The sequence below is a fragment of the Syngnathus typhle genome, linkage group LG20 (genome assembly GCF_033458585.1).
Source record: "Syngnathus typhle isolate RoL2023-S1 ecotype Sweden linkage group LG20, RoL_Styp_1.0, whole genome shotgun sequence".
NCBI lineage: Eukaryota > Metazoa > Chordata > Actinopteri > Syngnathiformes > Syngnathidae > Syngnathus > Syngnathus typhle.
Genome location: NC_083757.1, coordinates 1,866,290 through 1,888,686, shown reverse-complemented (window position 1 = coordinate 1,888,686; position 22,397 = coordinate 1,866,290). Strand labels below are relative to the sequence as shown.

The 22,397-nt window shown below is 44.3% G+C and overlaps 1 protein-coding gene across 1 annotated transcript in view; it reads right to left on the bottom strand.

The window, feature by feature from the left end:
* The window catches only part of ext1b (exostosin glycosyltransferase 1b), a 56,853-nt gene extending 35,875 nt beyond the window's left edge, over window positions 1-20,978 (bottom strand). The window contains exon 1 of the mRNA XM_061266928.1: window positions 19,167-20,978. Within this exon, the coding sequence (XP_061122912.1) occupies window positions 19,167-20,116 (950 nt within the window). The 5' untranslated portion in view covers window positions 20,117-20,978. The remainder of the gene's footprint in view (window positions 1-19,166) is intronic.
* Between the last annotated feature and the right edge of the window lie 1,419 nt (window positions 20,979-22,397).

Below are 22,397 nucleotides of genomic sequence, written 5' to 3'. Positions count from 1 at the left end.
TATTTCCTGCTAATGTTTTATTTTTTTATTTGGAAAATCATCAAAAAAAAAAATTTGTTTCAGAGACACATTGATAAAAATGTTCTCTGACAATAAGAACCACGGCTAAGACAGCAGACTTGTATGCTATTTTTTTTTCAGCTTATGGGTCTTAAAATGTTACTGTGGTTGAGCGAAAAATAAAAAAATAAAAATTCCAGGGAGCCACACTGAACAGCGCTATGTTTTCATATTTTTACAGATGGAAAAGTGTCAATAGATGAGTCATGTAAAAAAGGTTGGAGAACCCAAACATCTCTGTTGATTCTCAGAAGGGGGACTCAGATCTCGTGCCAAAGAGACACAATTGGAAATAATAATCACGGTCTCTCCGTCCGATCCGTTTTAATCACAATATTGCCTTCATGATTGGTATCTCTTGTTCATTGTCCTTTTATTTTCACTCATTAATGCTACTAATTATCTTCCTGTTTAGTTTCCAGTTAAGAATCAGTCTGGTATTTATCCCCAAATGTTTTTTTTTTTTTTTTTTTAACGTGTGCGCTCACGCAAGCTTTTAGAAAAAGGCAAAGTCGACACTGATACAGGGAGTACATTAGCGCTTCCTGTTTATGGCTCTCTGCAGCTGCCTGTCTAATAAGCTTCATATCAGCGCTGTATTTTCTCAACAGGGCGCCGGAACACTTAAAGCTTCAAGCCGTTCGACACCCAAATGCTTTAATGCCATGGAACAAAAGCGTCTCTTTTGCTTGACAAGTAAGACGAGGCATGGGGAAGGTTTATAAAACGCTCTTGTGCGTTGCATAATGTGTGTAAACCAAGTAGGAGGCTGATGTCGGTGCATGCTTGCGCCCACATTATCTCCTTAAGCTTCTCGCGGCGCTGCTTAGCAAAGCGCTCGTCATTCATCTTCATTTCCCAAGGTGCCACTTTGTGCGTGCGGTGCAAGATGGAGGACGTGAAATTCAAATGGGGTTCATTTGTTTGTGACTGTGCACAAAGTTTAGAAAAATTCAATAAAAAATAATAATAAAATCCTGCGTTACCCTCACCAATATCATTTTTATTGAATTCTTTTCGGAAATGAAATTAGCGGGATCAGATTCAGCAAAAAAAAAAAAACAACTATTGCCTTCCATTAGAAGTAAAATAACAAACAATCTCCTTTCAGGCTTTACCAAAAAACAAAACAAGCTAAAATGATCCAGATATTAACAATCTGCTTTCTAAATGTGATTTTAAATTTTAATGGCTTCCACTGGCAAGGCCTTTTAGTCGGAACCACTATGAGATCTACTACAGAATCTTTTTTTATGAGCACTAAAAGATAGTAGCTTGCATTTAACATAGTGGATGTCTGCTAATAGGATTTTATCAAGTCCATCTGATACTGAAAGTACTTATACCGATGAGTCAGCAAGAAAATAAAAGCTTACCTATATGCTATTTAGCATGACAAGGGGTGGCTAATCTGGAAAGATGGTTCATTTGGTTTATTAGTCACGTATCAGCAAAATAGGAACTAAATAAAAAGTCCAAAGTTGGTCTTCTGGAATATAGAGGCAGAAGTCAGGTGTGTTATATTCAAACAGCAAGCGAGAACTGATCGTACCGAGCTCGGAGGTCGTGACCTACAAGCAAGACAAAACAAGGCCAAAAAAAAAAAAAAACCCGTACATGCAAACTTTTTTTTTTTACTTCTCCACTTCCTCTGCATCTTCAGTACTGCCTTGGACAACATCTGATTATGGCTTGGCCCTTGAGCTAACATTCCAACAAGGCTTTAAATGCTCAGCTATAAGGCTTAATTAAATATTGGAAAGGAAATTAGTATTGTGACTGAGATTAAACTGATCAGATTTCAGAGCGATATTGGAAAAAAAAATCTTTTTTTTTTTTTTTAAATGTCAAGCATTAATAAGTCAACGAAGGGGGCCGCCTGAGGGGGTTGTCCTTTGTCGCCAGCTTCACCTTGTATTTAAATAACATTGCCTCCCATTAATCCCAGAGGCGAGGCTGCCTTGACTCCAATTTAGACTGCGCAAGAATGCTGGAATGTTTCCTCACCAGACCTTTGACCCCTGCCATGGCAAAAGGAGAAGAGGGGGGGGGGTGAATCAGACTACCTGCCTCTCCTTTCCAGCAGACACGCACCTTCACGTGCACGCTGATATTCAATAGGGGCCGGCTCTAGCCACAAACACGTGCATGTCCTGCGGTCATGGGTAAACACACACGCCAAAAGGGTGACCGCACAGTCAAAACACACAGCGTAGTGTGTACATAAATACACACACGGCAGCGGATTGCCTCGAATAGTATAGCTTCGTAAAACAGACTTATATGTAAGGAGACACTTTACTCATTTAAAGGGCAATTACGACTGTCATCTGGTAAGACTCACGATGGCATCGACGTGACTTACCGTAAAACCTTGAAGCTCTCACATTCATCCCTAACTTATTTGATTATAAAGCGGGAACATAGGAAAAATATCCATCATGACATCATCGCGACTGGGCTAACTTAAGCCACAAAGGGGGGAAAAAAAAAGAGGGGGCGCAAAGCACCAATGCAGAATGTAAAAGCGTTTTTTTTCGGGTAAAATAAATAAAAAATAAATAAATACGGATAGATAGATATATCCTGATATAGATACTTTTACATCCTTTCAATAAAATCCAAATCCAGTACCAATTTGTAGTTAAAGTGAATTTACAAATTTGCAATCATTTGCGTGAAAGGCAATGAGATAAAAATAAAGTGCGCTCCAGTGCCGAGACTTGAGGGTAATTTGAGATGATGGCAGGGGTTACTTTCTTAACTCCAGCTACTCCTGCTAGATCCATTAGAGAGATCCACACAAAGCGTACCACTCTGCTGGCTGTGACGTATGGCTCACTAAGTACTGGCAGCGGGCAAAGTGAATAAGCGATGATACAAGTTGATGTTTTCTATTGAGAACGTGCGGGCTCGTTGGAAATGCTATAATATGCTGCAAGGCTATAATATAACCACACGCCGGAAAATTGGAGCATAAAAACAGGGCATTCCCTTTACGCCCCGGATCCAAGTTCTGTCAACAGAAGGAAACAGAGGAAGTCTAAAAAAGAAGAAAAAAAAAAAAGTGCAAGCGGGGGGAAATTATAGATCTCTCCGTCACTGTCTGCTTATGTCATGAAAACTGTCCAACCACGCAGCGCACTCAGACATGGTATTAACACGTGAGAGGTTTTGTGCGGTTACGTCATTGCACAAAAAGTGGGGGGAAAAAAAAGAGGCAGACTAAAAGAAGGAAATGCAGACTGAGACTTCCCCCCCCCGGGGTGACGGCGTGGTCTTCGGGTTTCTCAAGTGTGCGGCCGTTCTCACCGAGGAGCAAAGGCAGCCAAGTGGCATGGCTCTTCAGCAGCTTTAAGGCAACTTAAGCCTTGACAGAGGCTGCACACGCAAAATAAAGCTGCCTGAGATTAGACTGACAATGGCCCACAGGATTTCAGACAAGGTCAGATCACAGACAGCATGCCGGGAATAAAAAGATTTCCAATATTGGAAAAAGATCCTAAAGGTGACCTATTTGGCCTATTTCCAATATTTTTTTTTCATTTCACCAGCAGATTTCCGGTTTCATTGCATATATCCTTTTTTCTTTTTTAGTCACCCTTCCTGAAAGCTTGCCATACACTTCATAGGGTCGGGTGTGTTGGCGGCTTATTTCTGAGTCATCGTCAGTGCGGAAGCCGTCTTAATTTTACACACAAAATGTGTTTCGGATCCCATTTTGCGTTTTTTTTTTTTTTTTTTACCAGAAGGCAACTGACAAATAATGAAATTAGCCATTGGGATTACGGCTGTCACAAGGTGCTAATGGATTTTTTTTTTTTTGGGGGGGGGGGCATTATTTCTTAAGGAGCATGATCTCGTGGTGCTAAAATTATATTTGAAAATCAAAATCTATGGGAAGGCATTCTTGAAAACATAGCAGTAAAATTAAATAAATATCCAATGAAATCAAATAAAATATTCAATTCAAATATTAAAGCCAGTGACTCATCAGACTGTTGTCAATAAACTCCGTCAGAAGAGCAACCGAAACTTTGGAGCAACACAACCTTCCAGACAACCCACTTGAACTTGAACAGCCCGGACTTTGATTATGGCAAATGAGCGTGGCTCAGTTCCCGCTAATTATAAGCCTGAAAACAGGCTTTCTTACTTGTGAAGAAAAACGGCATGTACATCAGCGTGATCTCGGAGCTAATCAACACCCAAGCATGTGTGGCTGAGAACAATGGGGCTGCATATGGAAGTCTTCTGCGGTCATGACACCGCAACTCCATAATGATTAGTCACCATATGTTCCATCTATCAACCAGCAGTCCTCGTCTTTGCCCTTGTGACGCCTTGATGTACGTACGTTACGGCGGGGGGTATCGTACAGAGCAGAATAAGCCTCCGTGTATTATATAACAAGAACGAAACGGGCAGCGGGAGCCCGAGAAAGTGAATAAGAATGAAGATTGTAGGTGACTACATAAATGCAGCACTCACCAGGCAGTGAGCAAAAATGCAAAATAGCTCTGATTTCACTTGAGGAAAAATCATTGAGAACAGTCGGCTTTTTCTCGTGAAATCAAGAAATAATCCAAGGTGATGGCTTCGGAATGGAGACCGATAGAGCATTGCCCGCAAATGTGACTGAGGCCTTCCATGCTGGACTGTGACTTGCATGAACATTACGGAGAATGTCAAGCGTATAACAAGCAAAGTGTAAAAAGGCAGCGGAGACTATTTTTTGCCATCTCTCGCATTTCCCCGCATGACTGTTAAAAACTTTTCCGGTCGGCAAGACTGCGCTGGATGCTCATCATTTTATTTTCCCTGTGAAAGTTGCCACCTTCCGGTTCTTTCTCAGCTCCATATCTTCACAACCTGTACTAAGCCACCTCCACTAGCACCTGCCTTGGCTGGCTGACTCTTTCTCCTCACAAGCACATCGCCTAATGAGGCTCCGTGGGAACGGTCTCCGACCCACCTCCCACAAGGCAGACCTGTTTGTATTTCTATGAATCGTCTTCTTCGTGTACCGTATGGGTTCACTGTCCAGGCGCCCATGCGGCAAATAGAACAGAAATCATTTCTGGTATATCCAATGTTTATTTAGGGAGCGTGAAGGACGTATTCCAATTCGGGCCACTTAAAATGCTATGGCGGGCCAGATCTGGCCCCCGGGCCTTGGGTTTGTCACCAGCGCTATGTTATGGTAAAACAAATTAGCCACTATCACATTTATTCCAGTTAATAATTTATGGCGGTGCGCCATCCAATAGCTCCGTTTTTCGAAATGAGATGCAATAATTCACCCTTTTGTTTTTATTTCCATTTTGCATATAATGAAACGAGTCATTAACCAACATTATTCGTGGCAGGTCTGGTTTATATTTTCCATCAATTTCTTAAAGGCATGGGCGTATCAGACAGTAAATGTTTAGCGACTCTAATTCGCTATTGCATCACTTGATTTAAATGGAAAAGATGTTTTTGCTTTTAAAGGCCTGGTAAGAAGATAAGAATAAGAAAATGGGGCTGATTAGTTTAGCAGTGGAATGTTGCAGAATGCAATATGATGCTTCAGGTTGGCTCGGTTTTGTTTTGTACTCTCTTTCGCTACCTCTTTCTGATCCTTTTGCTTTCTCGAGCACTTTCTCTCTCTGAGTCATATCCAGTTCTAGCACGTAGATGTTTTGCCCAAATCTATTTCCAGAAGCTAAACTGCGTTAATGGAGAAAAAAAAAAAACAGAACAAGATACTAACATTTTCTTCAGTTTTAAAAATACACACTTGCAGGCTGTTGAGAAGCACCCGCGACCTGTTCAAGGATGTCATAAAACGGGAACTATTCTTCATCAGTCATTTTCTCAAAGACGCCGAGTGCGATATAAAGAGTCGTGGGTTATTTTCAGCTCAATCAATAACGCAACTTGATGGCCATTAAAAAGAAACAGATGCAACTTTGAACAGATGGAAGCAGAAGATTCATGAAGCTATAATGTTCCACTTCTAAATGCGTGCATATTTGAATCTTCCAGCCAGAGTCATTTACAAACATTTCTTCCTTCTACATTTTCTTTTTTTTTTTCCCCAGAGATAATAAAAAAAAAAACACATTCCTTTCATTCAGGACGTCAATTCGGTCTTTATCGACAACTGCGGCAGCATACCTGACTTTCATTTTACCTTCTACTGACATTTCAAAGTTGACTTGAAATTCCCGCAACAGTTAGATGGAAACACTGCGCCATTGAGGGGAAAAGGGCACAATGTCTATTTTTAGCAGAATATGGAAAACTTAAGTTGAAGTAACTTTGGATCGGAAACTTTGCTTGGAACAATTTCAATATAGAATTGCTTTCTGACTTACAATAATCGACTAACTTCTGGCAGTTGACCTGCTTTGGACTTCATGAACTTCCAGTCCATCCTGTTTCCCTCCATGTAATCTAAACATTTAGCGTTGCCAATTCCTGTCTTTTCCACATTCCATTTCCTCCTATGCCCCAGAGGTCAAGGTAAGTTCACTTCATTCCCGGTGATCCTATTTGAGGTAATCCCGGAATGGTTCCATGCACCTGGCTCCATCTGCATGTACTTTTTTTTTTTTTTAAATGATATGAATTGAAACCCAAAAGGGATCTGGGGTGGCAAAAAAAAGAAACTGCCAGATGTATTTTCTCCCGGACAAACATTTTTGTGCCGTCAAGCCGCATGGCAGGTCTGTGCAGATCAGCCAAAGAATGTGACTTCTCACACGGTGGCTGGGCTGTGCTGTGCTTTGAGCTTTGATCCCTGACTGAAGAGATTCGGATTTTCCGGAGCACTGAGTGATGGGCCAACGAAAGGGGTTGGCACTGGGAAAAGCCGAGAGGTTACTAAGGCAAAAGGGATTGTGTTTGCGGGGAGAGGGGGGGGAGAGAAATTAGTTGGAGGGATGTGCCGGTAGGGGGGTTCCACCACACATTCTCGTTTTTCAATTCCTTTCTCTCTTGGAAGCTGCCAGCTTCACTCAATAAGCCGGCGGGGATGTGGAGGAACACCACTGTACCAAAGATGTGACCAGACAGATTTGCAACAATGCTTGTGACATGCATATCTAATTATTATGAGAGATCTTTGACTCGGTCGGGCTCTTGATGTGGCAGGTCCCGCCTCCGCCGGGGCAACTCCACACTCTGGCTGTCTGGTCACGCCGTCCCTCCACACCCTTCATTTCCTTTCTCAGCGGACATCCTTTGAAATGGTGGACAATAAGGCCAAAGTCCACACCTCAAACTAATTTTCTCCTGGCATCGGTTCACCCATGCTAGTCGCTAATGTCTCCCGGGGGGGGGGGGCTCTTGTATTGATTGAAGGATAAGAGCAGCAAATTGCAAATTTCATTCATTGAAGTTTAAAAAAAAACGTACAACAATCAAATATGAATAAAAAAAAAAGATTTCCTCATAGAACGTTCTCGATTAAATGGTGGTTAGTGTTATTTAGTCACATCCTGTTAAAGCATGACTATTAAAGCTTGCGGTCAATCTTTGGATTCTGTGGGAAAAGTCCACAATTGTACAATCTGTGCCCTCTTTACTAATCCCCTCAGGAAACATAAAAAGAAGAAAGACACGATGATGCACGAGTGACATTTTAAGATGATCCCAGCTGTCTATCCATCCATCCATTTTCTGTACCGCTTAGTCCCCACCGGGGTCGCGGGCGTGCTGGAGCCTATCCCAGCCGTCATCGGGCAGTAGGCGGGGGACACCCTGAACCGGTTGCCAGCCAATCGCAGGGCACACAGAGACAAACAACCATTTGCACTCGCACTCACACCTAGGGACAATTTGGAGTGTCCAATCAGCCTACCAAGCATGTTTTTGGGATGTGGGAGGAAACCGGAGTGCCCGGAGAAAACCCACGCGGGCCCGGGGAGAACATGCAAACTCCACACAGGGAGGGCTGGAGGTGGAATCGAACCCGCACCCTCCTAACTGTGAGGCGGACGTGCTACCCAAGTGCGCCACCGAGCCGCCCCCCCAGCTGTCTATTTAATTCTTTATTGTAGAACTTCTCCCTTAAGTTTGTCCATTACAAGCAGCTTACTTGCATTGATGTTCCTCTTATTATAGGGAAAATCCTTCATTATATTTAAAAAAGAAAAAATCTTAGCTAGAACTTCTGGCTTGGAATGAGGTCTGGAAAAAATAAAAAAGTAGTGGTCAGTGCTGACCACATTGGCTTCAGCAGCTGTTGGCCTGTGCTACACTGTGGCTTTAAGCAAACACGGTCGTGCACGTGCACATATACAGTACGTTTGTATGGCGGGTCAGGGCGGGCCTGCTTCTACAAATCTGTGGTTTTGGAGGGTTCATAGACCCGCTGTGGCTTGACCTACAGCCGCCCCCTCCCCACTCCGTTTGGGTCACAGCTCAAAGCAGCGTTTTGTCTACCGCTCCGATACTAGTCGGTTTTGTAAGTCCGACACTTGTTCTGGACTCACTTTGTCACCCTGTTCATTTCTCCTTTCCACATTTTCCTCTCGTCTACCTCCGGTGTCTCATTTTCGTGCTCTATTGTTGGAAGCGAGTGAGTTTACAGCGGCGCCGGTCAGCCCCAAAGACACAAGAAGGGGTCGACGCAGTCGCAGCCGTGCGTGACAGATACAATAACCCCTACAGCGGAAGCACCCATGTGCTAAATTGCTGCCACAAATGTTCTTCCATCAGGTCACCGCATGACCATGAGAGCCATTCAGCTATTTCAAACGATGACGGACTTTCTTTTCCCGTTACATCATTGTTGTCGACCGGTGTCCGTCAAACTTTAAGGTAAACGTTGATGAATGGTGCGGTATTGCATCCTCACGGAATAGCAGAGTATAAAAAAAAAATGAAACTACCGTAATTTTCGGACTATAAGTCGCGTTTTTTTTTCATAGTTTGGGTGGGGGGGGCGACTTATACTCAGGAGCGACTTGTATACATATATATGTTTGTTTTCACTTTTTTGGGCATTTTATGGCTGGTGCGATTTATACTCCGGTGCGATTTATAGTCCGAAAATTACGGTAATACCGCATTGCGTGGATTGAAACAGTCACTGTTTCCAGTAAACATTGATTCACATGGAGTGACAACACACATCTAGTCGATTATTAATAAATAATTATGTGGGAACTTGAATGATGGCCACTGTTTAATGACTAGTAGAGACATAAATTCAACTGCCAGCATAAAGTACCTCCGGAGTATTTTCCAAAACTCTATTTGGAGATGAATGAGAAAGACAAGCCAGTGGGTATTGTGCCATTTATCTGGAAAAACATTTTATTACGCAGGGTTAAAAAGTTTCAGTGGAGACAATTGCATGCAGAGAAACTGCAAAGCGGTACCAAAAAAAAAAAAAAAATCTCCTCGCCGAGATGTTGAATAAAAGTGCATGAATTTCCACAGACTAATAAACGTCGCTACGACTGAGCGGAGGAAGATGTAAACACATCTGCTAACTGTTGTGGGTGGCCGCTCGGATTCCCGCAGCCAAAACAGAGCAGCTGTACAATAGAAGACCTTTGGAGTCGAGGTTTCCCTTTTTCCGCGCCAATACTGACTTTGCATATCCATCCATGCAATAACAGACTGATAAGGAGTGACGCTGTGACACTTACGGCCTTGATAAGGTCGCGTTAGCAGACAATCATTAACAGAAGAGTTACCACGTCAATTGGACTGATCACATGACCCACTTCTGTGTTTTATGACCCTGTGACGACAAAAGAACAAATTCTGATTCAGTCTCACACAAACTACCGTATTTTCCGCCCTATAAGGCGCACCTAAAAACCTAAGTTTTTCCCAAAAACCAACAGTGCGCCTTATAGTCCAGTGCGCCTTATATGTGGACCAAATTCCTAAATTCAAACTGGCCCAAAGCATTGTGTCATGAAATCAATCATAAGTGGCCCGCTGAAGACTATGAATCATGACTCAAAAAGACTACGGATCATTCTTTTATGATTATAAAGTAATTTGTTCCGTCTGAAGTTGAAATAGAAAAGATAAAATGGAGAATGATTTGATTTGGATTAAAAATCTGACATGATGCATTAATGGTGCGCCTTATAGTCCGGTGCGCCTTATATAAGGATAAAGTTTTAAAATGGGCCATTCATTGAAGGTGCGCCTTATAGTCCGGTGCGCCTTATAGGCCGGAAAATACGGTAATTAAATTGCCACAATTCCAGAATCCGCCTTTTTTTTTTACGGTTCCACTTCAGACAGCTCCACGAGATAAAACGGAAAATATGAGCCTGCTTCCATTCTCCAGGGAAAATGTTCGACAAGAATTTGAAGTATGTCTGTGGGAGTTTTTGCCCCGTCCGTCCAGCGATTGTGAGGTCAGAGGTCAGTGGTGTTGGATGAAAGTGCCAACAATATTAGTTCTCGTTCATCCCAAAGACGTCAGTCATGCGTGGTCATGCTTTGATAGCCGGAACGGCCCCAAAGCAAAATAGTGTACTGTGATGGGCAGAACCAATCATTTCTGTTTGGTGGAATTACTCGACTGTAAAAGCCAGAAGTGTATATATCAAAGTGTCAACATTAGTCACGAACAAATGAGCAAAGGTGAGCAGGCTTTCTAAACCGTTTAATTGAAACAAAGTTCCTGTGAAGCGACAGCGGTTTGTTAAAGCAGTCTCGGATTCTGCAGCTATTCATTATATTTCTTAACAGCTCAGAGTTGTGTGTGATCTAATTCACACCTCACCCATAATTCTGTCTGTGAATGTGATATGAGAAAAGATGTATGGCACTGCCGCTGCTTCCATTGCATGGAATATATTAAAATGCTTGTCCAAAAAAAAAAATTGATATCACAGTTCTGGGGACTCTCAAATTAATTTTGTTAATATCCACAAGGAAAAGAGAATCAAACCATCTAAATAAGGATGTATTTCCATAGCTGGAGCAATTCCCATTTATTTAAAAGTAATTATTTCAATTGGACGAGACACAGACAAAATATGAAGCAGCTTGAGTGATGCGACGACAAAGTCAACGGCGACAGACTTCTCAGATCTCCTTGCCTCAGCTTTTTTTTTTTTTAAAGAAATGTTGCCTTTTCCAAAAGCCGCCTTGACGTCCTTTAAAAAAGCTTATCAGCATCCAGAAAGCGCCGCCGCCGGCTTTGAGGCTCATTTGGTCTCGCTCCATAGTCGGCATTAAAAGAAATGTATTGAATAATGAATCTCCTCTGCTCCGCACATGAGTAAATTCACTCAGCCGTCAACCCAAAACAGACCCTTAAGGTAGCCGAGCTGGGGCTGGAAGAGATTCAAATGAGATGTTCTCATGTCACACACTCAAGGAAATCTGACGTCTTCATGTTGATGAGCAAAAAAATATTAGGCTGCCCATTTCGTCCACTGCTCTAGGGTTGCATCGCTAATGTGTGTTGCCACGCTGCCTACTACGAGTACACGCAAATAACAAATAAGAACTCAGCATGCCGACGATACATTATTCATATTCCGTAGCGTCTGAAGGTTCCACATGAGTGGTCACGGTTGGATCTATCTAGGACCACTTTTTGGACTAAACAACATACTGCTGAGTCGACAGTAAGGATGATTTGAGTCCTGTGTTGATAATAAGAGAGACCCTGAGTAAAAGGATGCTTGCCCCAAGGCTTAAAGAGGAGACCATTGAATGAGAACAAAAGTACTGACTCAGTCCTACTTTATCAAAAGGACACACACTGGCCTCGCACCACGCGTGCATGCAAACACACACACACACGCACAGACTGCAGAGTAAACTTAACACATACTTGTCTGGATTTTTGTCTGTGCTCTTGCCGGCGACAATGTAAATAATTAGCTAATATTTCAGCCCGTGCAATCCTGAAGAGTTTGCACCGTAGCCTAAATACATAAATCCTCCTTAAGTGCGTTCATAGATGGCGAGCTAGGTAGCTGCGAGAAAATACTCGCCGGAGACTCTCCGAAACCGCAGACGAGCTTCCTTTTACACTCACATGCACGCACACGCACATTGGAATAATCTCTGGAGAATTTGACCTTTTACCTCAATAGTAAGGGAACACATGTAGCGAATTACCACTGACTAAAAAGGCACCCCCTCCAAAAAAGAAATTCCCATGACATGCAGGAAGTGATTTATTAATTTCAATTTTTTTATTCATTTATTTTTTATTTACCGTAATTTTCGGACTATAAGTCGCACCGGAGTATAAGTCGCACCAGCCATAAAATGCCTAAAAAAGTGAAAAAAAACCCATATATATGTATATAAGTTGCTCCTGAGTATAAGTCGCCCCCCCCCCACCCAAACTATGAAAAACAAATGCGACTTATATATTTTTTCTTCATCGGACTGGAAGGTCAATCGCGTACATTCTTTCGGATATTCAGAGTCTGGGCAGCAAAATGAATGTTCAGGCAAGCAGGTGGTAACGCAGAGAGGATGAACGCACCTCTGGAGACCCAGCGGGCAGAATATCAAGTAGAAAGTGTTTTGACAAATACAATTAGTGGGAACAGGAACAACGTTGTGGCGAGTGGTCACAAAATGATGTACCGTATTAATGTGAGAGCTGAACAAAGGCTGTTTGTACGTGGCTTTTGCTATCAATCGGAAGTCGTGTGAAATTCAAAAAATGATTCCTAAAATCGTTAGCAGCAATTAGCATGGCGCCTTTAAACGGATTACCTGGAGGCTTTTTTAATTTGTTTTGCTTGGATGACAGGGAAGTGTTAAGACACACATCGGGGAATTCACACACACGCGAGTCATTTTGGAACGAGGAAACCGACAGAAACGAGTAAGTGGCCACGTATAAAGTGGACGAACCAGATGGGGAAAGAAATGCCACCAAATATCAAACCGCAGTGGAAATGACTCATACGTTCAAAAATGTTTCCATCTGTGATGTCATCAAGTCTCGCAGACTCTCTGGAAAAAAAAAAAAAAGCTTTCCATGAGAATCTTTTTTTTTTTACTTCTATGCAATATTAAGCTTGTTTATGTGTGGGGGCTTTTAGACTGTGGGAGCGTGATGATGAGGAAACAGAATGAACTCGGGAAGAGTACGAGTGTTAATTTATAATATCCAGCGTCACCACCAGAGGCTACACTTTGTCCCCAAGTCTGAAATGAGCATGGAATCCTTCTGCAAGGCATTCAACTCATGAATAAGTAACATGAAAGTCAAACAAGCTGCCGAGGCAACTGGGAAAACCGCGATAAACCAAAACGACGACTTCCTTCCTCTTGTAGGGCCATCACGCCGTACCCGGGGCTCTCCCTCTCCCCATCCGAACCCATCCTTGTTTATTTTGACTTATCCATTCATCCGTGAAGTGTGATGGAATCTGCCAAACGGGGAGCCCGGTTCGGTGTCGGTCATTGTGATTTGCGCTGGGCCCCAAAGACAAAAGGGGAAATGGACGCTTCAGAAGTGGAGAGGGCTCAAACGTGAGGGAATGACAGTGAGCCCAAATGGCCAGGGCCGCCATGTCAACAAGGCACGAGTGTTTCCTCAGGAAGAGCGTAAACTTGAGCACAAAAGGAGCCCATTGCAACGTTTACGCCCGGAGAGTGGAAGTCAAACTGAGTCATAAAGCACCAAAAACCAGACAGGGGTGAGGGGGGGGGGGGGGGGGGGAAGAGCCCTGCCAGGCAGCCAGATCTGTTCCAACAAAACACTCTTTCTCTACTTCAAGCCTTGGCCCCTTAAACAGCGCATTCTTCAGTGACATAATGCTTTTTTTAAAGCATTCAACTCAACTTCAACTCAAAACCTGCCCCCCCCCCCCCCCTTGCGTCGAAGTTACCTTGACTCAGATTACCCTCTGCCCAATTACTATTTGAATATGAATAGCGGCAAACACTTTTCACTCTTGAGGTGCTGAGGAAGGAAGGCGGAAGGTCGAGAGTGACGTCAAGGATCCATTGATGTCTGTCGGTAAATATATACCAAAAGGCCTCCCGACGCCATAAAAGCGGCTACTTTGCGAGGTCGCAAAAAAAAAAAAAAAACACCCCCGCCTCTCATTTCCCCACTTTTGCTGACAATTGCGTTTTTTTTTGGAGGTAACTGACATTGCGTTCTGATCAGGATTGGTTCAAGGTCATGTTCAAAGAAAAAAATTGGCGACCTGACGAAACGCCGATGAACCCGCTGGTCGCAAATATTCGCCCCCTCAGTTGGATAGCGGCCTAAAGGAGATTTTAGAAGTCGTGCCTGCGGCGAGCCACATTGGATATAGGCCATCTTTTCTGCACACTGCCCCTCTTTGATGAGATAACTCTGGTCAGGTGCTCCACAGTGGCACTCACTCAGGATAGCCCGACAAACCCCTGGGAGCAGCGGTGACCCCTGACTTTCTCTCACGAACTCATCTCACCTCGCACGCAATGAGCCCGAGAGTTCAGCCCGAAAAGAGACACAATGTAGGTACACATACCACTGGGGAAACTAAATATGTATAAATATAAAATCTATTGACCGCCCCCAAATCCCAACTCCGCCAGTGAAGGTAGGGGGGGCAGTATAAAGTCTCAAGTTTCACAGACTAGTTGGAGCAGAGTTCACATCCACCCGAAAATTGGTTCCCATTCTTAAATCCCGCCCTCCCCCACCCCCCGCCCCCCGACATGGCCGCAGCCACCTTTGAGCCCAGAGGCGGCTTGGCTGCACTGGTAATCCCCCAATGAATGTGGGTCACCGAGTGGGGCTTTGCCTTCCTCGCTTAGCAAGGGGACAGACAGCGGGGTCATGACCCCAGCCATCCAGGGTGCGCTCACGCACACACACATATGCAAGACAAAGACCCAAACACAGGGATGTGCACACACACCGATAGAAAACACCCCACAGAAAACCAAAACAACACAAGCCACTCATACAGGGACTGAAAATGTAAACAAAAGATTTGAACACAAACACGGTCGCTGTCCGGTGGTCTATTTATGACGTAATTCCACAGAGGGCAAATAAATATCGGTTGCCGTTGCATGTTGATTCTATTTGATGATGTCATTTGACGTTTAATTACTACATATGATCCCCGAGGGCAATGATTCTAGTGGCAAAACGAGTTTTGACAAATTGGCAGACTTACTTGGAACTAGAGTGTATCAAACTGCCCGACCTAGAAATTCCACTTTGACCCTACTGAACGTCTAAATGTGTTGCTGCACCGTTTGTCTTCCAATAACAGTTGATTAAAGAGTAAAATGTGCATTCCGCTGAGTGTTAGCATTAAACTAACGGACGCTATTACACACTCCCAAATATCAAAGAGTCCTAATTAGGTTGCCTGCGACACGCTCAAACTAATTATACGGTGCATCATTAACATTCTTGGTCGCAAGGTGATGTGTTATCTAACGGAGACCAGGCAATCATGAAATATTCATGATTTATTAATCTGACAACAGGGGGGGAAAAAATAAACATAGCAGAGCGACGCCCTTTCGTGCCATGCAGAAAGCAAGCAACACGATTGGACATTCATGTGGCTGCAATATTCTCACTAAAAAAAAAAAAAACCCGTTGCTTCCTTGGCTTTCCTCTCACCCCGTCGCCAAAATGTCAAACCTCGCCTCGTCATTCGGAAACGGCAAGCACGCGAACGTGGCCCAATCAAACCCGCTCCTCCATTGTTGTGACAAAGATGGGGAAAGGGAGAAAGAAACGCCGCGAGAGACTGATGGAGAGTACGGCGGTGAAACGAGCGGCACCAAAAGCACTTTGGAAAGGAATTCCCCCGAGCCGGAACATTTTTGCTGATGAAACCGCTGTAATAAAACAAGCAGTGTTCAGTTTGTGTTCCTGTCGTTGCCACCTAATGGGAACAAATTCAATGCGCTATTTTCCGGGGCCAAGCTTTTCTCATTGCCATGTGCTGCCAACGTATCAGTCGTATCTCACTTGCTTCCGCAGCCTTTTAAATTTCCTCTTGACATTTCCAAACGTCTCCTTTTCATCCACTTTCCGTGTTCCCCCCCCCGTGCGACCTTGGCGGTTTTAAAAGCGGATATGAGCGGACGGGAGATTTCTGATCGTTTCGATTGTGATGAAAATGGTTTTTGCTTTCACCAAATACTACTTTCCACTTTTCAAACCTTGTCCTTCCTGACATTCGAAACACCCACCAGCATGTTTCCAAGTGTATTATCACACTTTTCACTTAAATGTAGCCCGGCTTTCTTTAGATAGCAATTGGGGGCGATAAGGCCTTTGCCGGTCCCATTTACAGTCATTAAAATGGCACCGTTGCTACATCCGTAGCCATTTAATTAGTGCGACTAACAAATCTTTCACTTTTAGGGCACTTTACCCAGAGCATTCCCAAAACAGCTGTGTACAAAGGACTGGTAATTAATGTCGGCCCGAGAAGTAAGCACACATGCCTTTGTATGAAGAATAATGAACACGTGTAGACACGTAATTACGGTCCAACCCTCGAGACATTTGAAAAGGGAAGGTTTGAAGTGAATCACCGTTACTCCAGCCGGACGATTTTAATACGGCAGATGCGAGTGGCATCAGACATGACGCGTCATCCGATTTTTCAAATCGCCGGCTTTCCCGCAGACCCGGAATGTTTCCACGGTGAGCCGCCCGTCGTTAATGGACTCTTTCCTCGCCGTCTGTGCTCCTTCACGAGCCGCCTGTTTAACCGGTCGCTGGTGAGAATCGGATCGCCGACTCGATCATCAAGCTTATTTTATGAACCCCGTGTTTACCTGATGAAGCGCCCGATTGCATCCCTCCGTCTTTGTGTCGGCGATGGGGATCACGCCGCAGTCGAATATATAGGCAGAAATATATATAGTCGGAACTCTGTCATCAACAACTACCGGCTGTTTGGACACGTGCGTGCATTCCCGAGTGTGCAAAGCGCGGCATCGTCTCGGTGAGGCATTGGCCTCCTCACCCGCATCCTGTTGGATGCGCTAAATCCAATTTAACTAAGAGGGCTGTGTCAGGGTTTCTCCAACGAGTGGGCTGACAACCAAATGAGTTTACATGACATCAAAACGGAACAATTCAATCGAAACAGGGAATAGGCAGGATTGGTAAAAGTATCGGGCTGTCACTGTTAAATATGTACATATTTTTATTCTACCGATGAATCAGATGAAATTGTTTGCATTAAAAAATATTTGTTAAAAATACCCCTGATTACTGTTTAGCAAACAATTATTTGTGTTGATTTGGTATTATCTAGTGATAAAAAAAACAAAAACAAATAAGTAACAGCTGAGCAAGATCACAACAAGAAGGGTGGACGGTCAGTGTTTGCCAAAGTAAAAGCAGATGTTTGCAAATGTCTTTTTTGGATTCAACGCAAAAGATGAATCAGTGCGGGACTTGAGAGAAATCGGAAGATTTGGACGGTTAAAAACGGGCTGTAAACGATGACTTCAAACACGAGGCGATCGGTTTGATAATTGATTAGTCGGCTAATTTGGATACTAAATTGAACATCCATTTGTCAGTGACATAAAGCTCAAGGATATGCGAGGGAAAATATTACATCTGGAGTGACAATTACTCGCTCGTGTGGTTTGGAGCTCTTCTTTATGCATGGCAAGTCAGGCTGCGAAGAGGTTTCAGAGGTCAGAGTTCAGATCTATACCGCATTCCTTCAAGCGACACGCATCCATGTACCTCAATGTAACGCAACCATATGGAAAGAGCAATAAAAAACTTTTATCTGAGAATTTGATCAAAATCTTCACTCAGATATGGGGCGGCCACCGGGGCGGCCACCCCGTAGCACCGCCCCTGGCACACTAACTTTTATTGGGTGACACTTCTTCCCAAACGATTATAATGATGATTTCGGTGTCCTGTAGACTTTCCAAACTTCCCTGCTTGTCTGGAGCATGACTCAACTCTTTCTCACATGTCTGGACATGATTTTTTTTTTCTTCCTGCTGACTTGCCATACAAAAAAAAAAAAACCCAGAGATTATACATTAGCACCATCAAAACGGTCCCACCACTTTTCATGTTTACACAACACGTGCGATATCGTTATGATGCGCCGCAAAGGAGTTTCCTCGGAACCACGCCGGGGGTATTGCGCAACACTGCAATAACCGCTTTGGCTCTTGCGGCGATTCAGAAGCTTCGACTTAGTTTCAGAGTGTGTGTGTACAGGTGGAGGTGCACGACCACAAGGCACAACAAGTGCTGTTATCGCATGCCTGAGTTTATCCAGGCTTTAAAGGGCGGAGGATCCCCAGGTTGATAAATGAAGATCAAACTGAGGTCTCGCAGGGAAGGGGGGAGCTTGACAGCGCAGCTCCTCCTGCAATGTACACCTCCCTGTTACTATCTCAGCCTTCTGCATCCAAAACTCAACAGCTGCAGGGAATCGCCCGGACCTCCAAAATTAGGGGTGCTCCACTGACCCCGGGGCCCCGACTGGAAAAGATGACGTTATCTCGGTAAAAGGGAAAGAATTACAACTGATTTATTTGCTCTAAATACCGTCATGAGCCAACCCGACCTGTTAACACGCACCGCAGACAAGTTCAACCACAGAGGGATGCTGATTCGGAGCTTCGGGTAGAAAGGGGGCGTGAGGGGCTAATTAAGTTCTTTTACGGCGTTTCATATTTGAGGGGAAATGAGGTGTTATTACCTATAGCAGGTGAGAATTATAACGCCCCCCCCTCCTCTCATTACAATGTGATTTTTTTTCAATGAATGTCAGATTTATTGATTGAGACGCTAATGTCTAGCGACACTTGGCAGGAAAATTTAATCAGTCGGCTTTATGTGTCCTTAAACATTTATTCGATGCTGATTTAGAAGGCGGCATTACTTTTTAATATTTGTTTCTGTTAATATTTTAATTTTTTGGTTTTTAAGTTTGATGTGCATTAGAAATTTTACCATGCATGCATTGTCAATTAAAGCTACTTTGAAAAAATATATACAAAATATTTCATTTTATTTATTAATTGATTTGATTTATTGTGGTAGCATTTCTACTAGCACAAAAATAATCAAGAAATTTTCACTTGTGTCTCTGATTAAATATGTAATTTTTTGACTATATGGCACACAAATGAGTCTCTACCTGTCATACTCTGCGTTGTCCTTGTCACATCGTGCGTCCTTGTGCTTCTGCCAGTCTTTGCCGTGCTTGCAGGTGGTGAGCAGCACCACATCCTCTGCATTGTGGATGTGATATAAGGCATTCCTGGTGTCCGAACCGATACCGGTCAGGTAGCGCTTCCCCTTGAAGACAAGCATGTACTTTCGAAAAGGTGGGATAGTGTTATATTTGAGGAAGCCCCGTTCCCCGCCAGTCCTCGGGTGCTCCTTGGGGTAAAGAGGGATGGAAACGTCAAATCTGTGTCTGAAGTTCTCCGAGTTGATACTGGCCTTGGCCAGCATGGCCTGGCCGATGTCGAAGCCCAGGTCTTCCGTATAGTCCGGCCACGTCCCGGAATATAAGTTAAATATAAGATGGTTCCTGCCATCGTTCCACAAAGGCAAGCTCTGGATCTTGGTCTTTAGATTGTGGACGTAATGTGGAGACAGCTGATCCCTGTCAAGGGTGTCCAAGCTCAGCACAAACAAACACGCCTGACCTGGGTCTGAGGTGTAAAACCTGGAGCCCTCGATGGTGGTCAGAATGCTCTGGTAACTCTCCGAGATCTTCTCCCCTTTCTGCTGCGGGTAAACGTAAACTTTGAATCCATTCTTTTTGCACGGAGAAAAGTCAAAGCATGACTCCATTCGGCAGCGTTTGCCTTTGGAAACACTGCTGTTCACGTCCCGGCCATGCCTCACAAGCGCGTGCACGTTGTACTCCTCGGTGTCAGTCTGATCCCATGGATCAAGGTTGGAGAATGGGTGTAAACGGTCCGAGAAGTGAGGCCATGGGTGATCGGGTCGGTACCCATGACGTCTGCTATCATTCCGGTGCCTGCTCGGCGTCTGAAGCGGAACAGTTCCGAGGTAGAGAAGCGCCAGGCAAGCACCGACCGAAAGCAGGATCAGGTAGCGTTTTTTGGCCTGCATGTGTCCAGGGAACAGATGCGACTTGCTTGGGAATAAAAACAGCAAAGTAGCCCCAAGTTAGGCTCTCAGCAATCCCGCTTACACGGCTCCATCGTCCGGCTGCCTCCTCCAAGGATCCCCAACCCCTCTTCTGCGTAATCGGTTCCCAAATCCAGAGATTGATCCAGCGCATGTGGGCGATTTTAAAAGTGGGTTGCCTTTCTCTCGCGTGTGAGGACTTCCAGCATGTCGAAGGCTCTTGGGTGCACCGAAAAAGACGAGTGCCGCCCGAACCCCGTGGGTCGCGAGCTCTTGCACGGCGCTTCGCCCCACTCTCATTCAGAGCTTTTCAGATGCAAAAGTCCCCGTCTGGGAAGTGGCTCCCTCCGGGCAAACAGCAGCAGGGGGTCCCCCCCGGGTTCCCTCCGTGCAAAGCTTGTCCGTTTAACTCGATTTAAGCAGGAGAAGGTGGAAGCATAGTCGGCGTTGCAGCTTGCGCTCCGTCCCGAACGGCTCAGCGTGATTCGAAGCGGTCTTCTCCTTCCTCTCCGATCACTCCATGCTTCTCCGGGAATGCAGCCGAGAGAAGAGGAGACGCGTCTGGAGAAGAGCAGTTCAGCATAACCTGACGAATCCTGGCATTGCTCTTCTTATCTCCAACAAGCTCCACACGTCGGCCGAGATGCGCTGATAGAATATCGAGCGCATCGGCTCTAAGTTCTCCGCTCGATCACCTCGCTCTGCACGGATGCACGGAAAGGTTCCAAGACGAAGAGAACCGATGGAAATCCTCAGTCCAAGTGACCAATTTCCGACTGCTCAGTTGTTACGTTTGTTAGTCGCTAACATTCCAATCGCGACACGACTGCAACTGTCGTGACGTCGCCTCCACGCGCATCCCGCCCGCTGATTGGTTCAGCGTAAAGCGGAAAAGGCGGGACTTGGAGTCATGCACCCATTCATAACCGGAGTGCTCCGTATGTGCAAATCATCTAATTGGAAAAGCTTGGAGGTTATTTGGAGAGGTGCCAGGGGGCATCCATGCATGACACCCTCCAAGTTGCAACTCCGGCGTTAGGTCTGCACTTTTGACCAGATTTCACGTTTGTTTCTTTTTTCTCTCTTGCTACTTCCTCATTTACAGTACAGTGAATACTACTGTACTGCAATACTACTAGTTTCTCATTCAAGCCGTTTTGGGTGTCTGTTTATTATTATTTGGGTTATAAATTGCAGTGGTGCAGAACTGCACTGAACCATAATGTGAGACATTTTTGGTTATTCATTTAGCCACACAAGAGAGTCCAATTATTATTCACGCCTTACCGCTGCAAAGGATAACCGCAATTAACAAATGTATTTATTTTGTGTCATTATTACCTCGCTGACTGTGTCAGGCGGAATTAAGTATCTTGTTAAAGGCAATTTTTACATTGCCTGCGTTGCCCTAATACAAGCGGCGTTGTGTTATTTTCCCGCGGAGCACTTAAAAGTATTTCCAAGAAATGGATTTCAATTTTCCATCCCTTCCACGAACACTCAAAGCCCAGTCCTAAAATGTCAAGGCAGAGGCGACCCTTACGACAAATAAATTAATAGCAAGAGTGCTTCTGGCTGAGTGTCATCATGCTTCATAAAGCCACATAATCCTCCACGCAGCTATTTGGTGGCACAATGCTCAGACAGGGTGAAGAGGCCATCCCCGTTTTTTTTATCGGCCAATTAGCTCAGAAGAGGGGCACTAATTAGCGAGGTTGGCTGGGAGGCGAGCCAGGATCCCGTGACTGGCCGGTGCTCATCATTGGAATATGTTGGTGACCAAAAGGTCTGGGTGCTATCCTAAAGGGAGACTTTTTAGTTCTTGGCTGCCTTTTTTGCTCCACTCATCCAAACGGAAGTCCACAAAGAATTTCAGTTGGATTGAAAAGGCACTTTGATTTAAAAAGTGTTGAAATATTGTGCAAGTTTAACAAGAAAAGTGAAATACATCCGTTAAATAGAATTCATGGAAATTCAGTTATCTGCCTTGGCACCTGAGGGCGAAGAATATTTCAGGCAAGGGAGGGTACATGCCCTCGCGGTCCCCCTTCTAGCGCCACCACTGACTGTACCACCTAATAAGAGCGGAACTAAATAACTCTTTTCAGGGAATATCAATAAAGTGTTTAATTAATGTGTCTATTACGGGAATTCAACATGAAATTCATCCCTTACGTGAACAAAGGGCAATATCGAAAAGGCACCACAACCTTCTTGGAGCAATTTATGTCTCAATGGGATTATTCATTAGCTATGTGGTAGA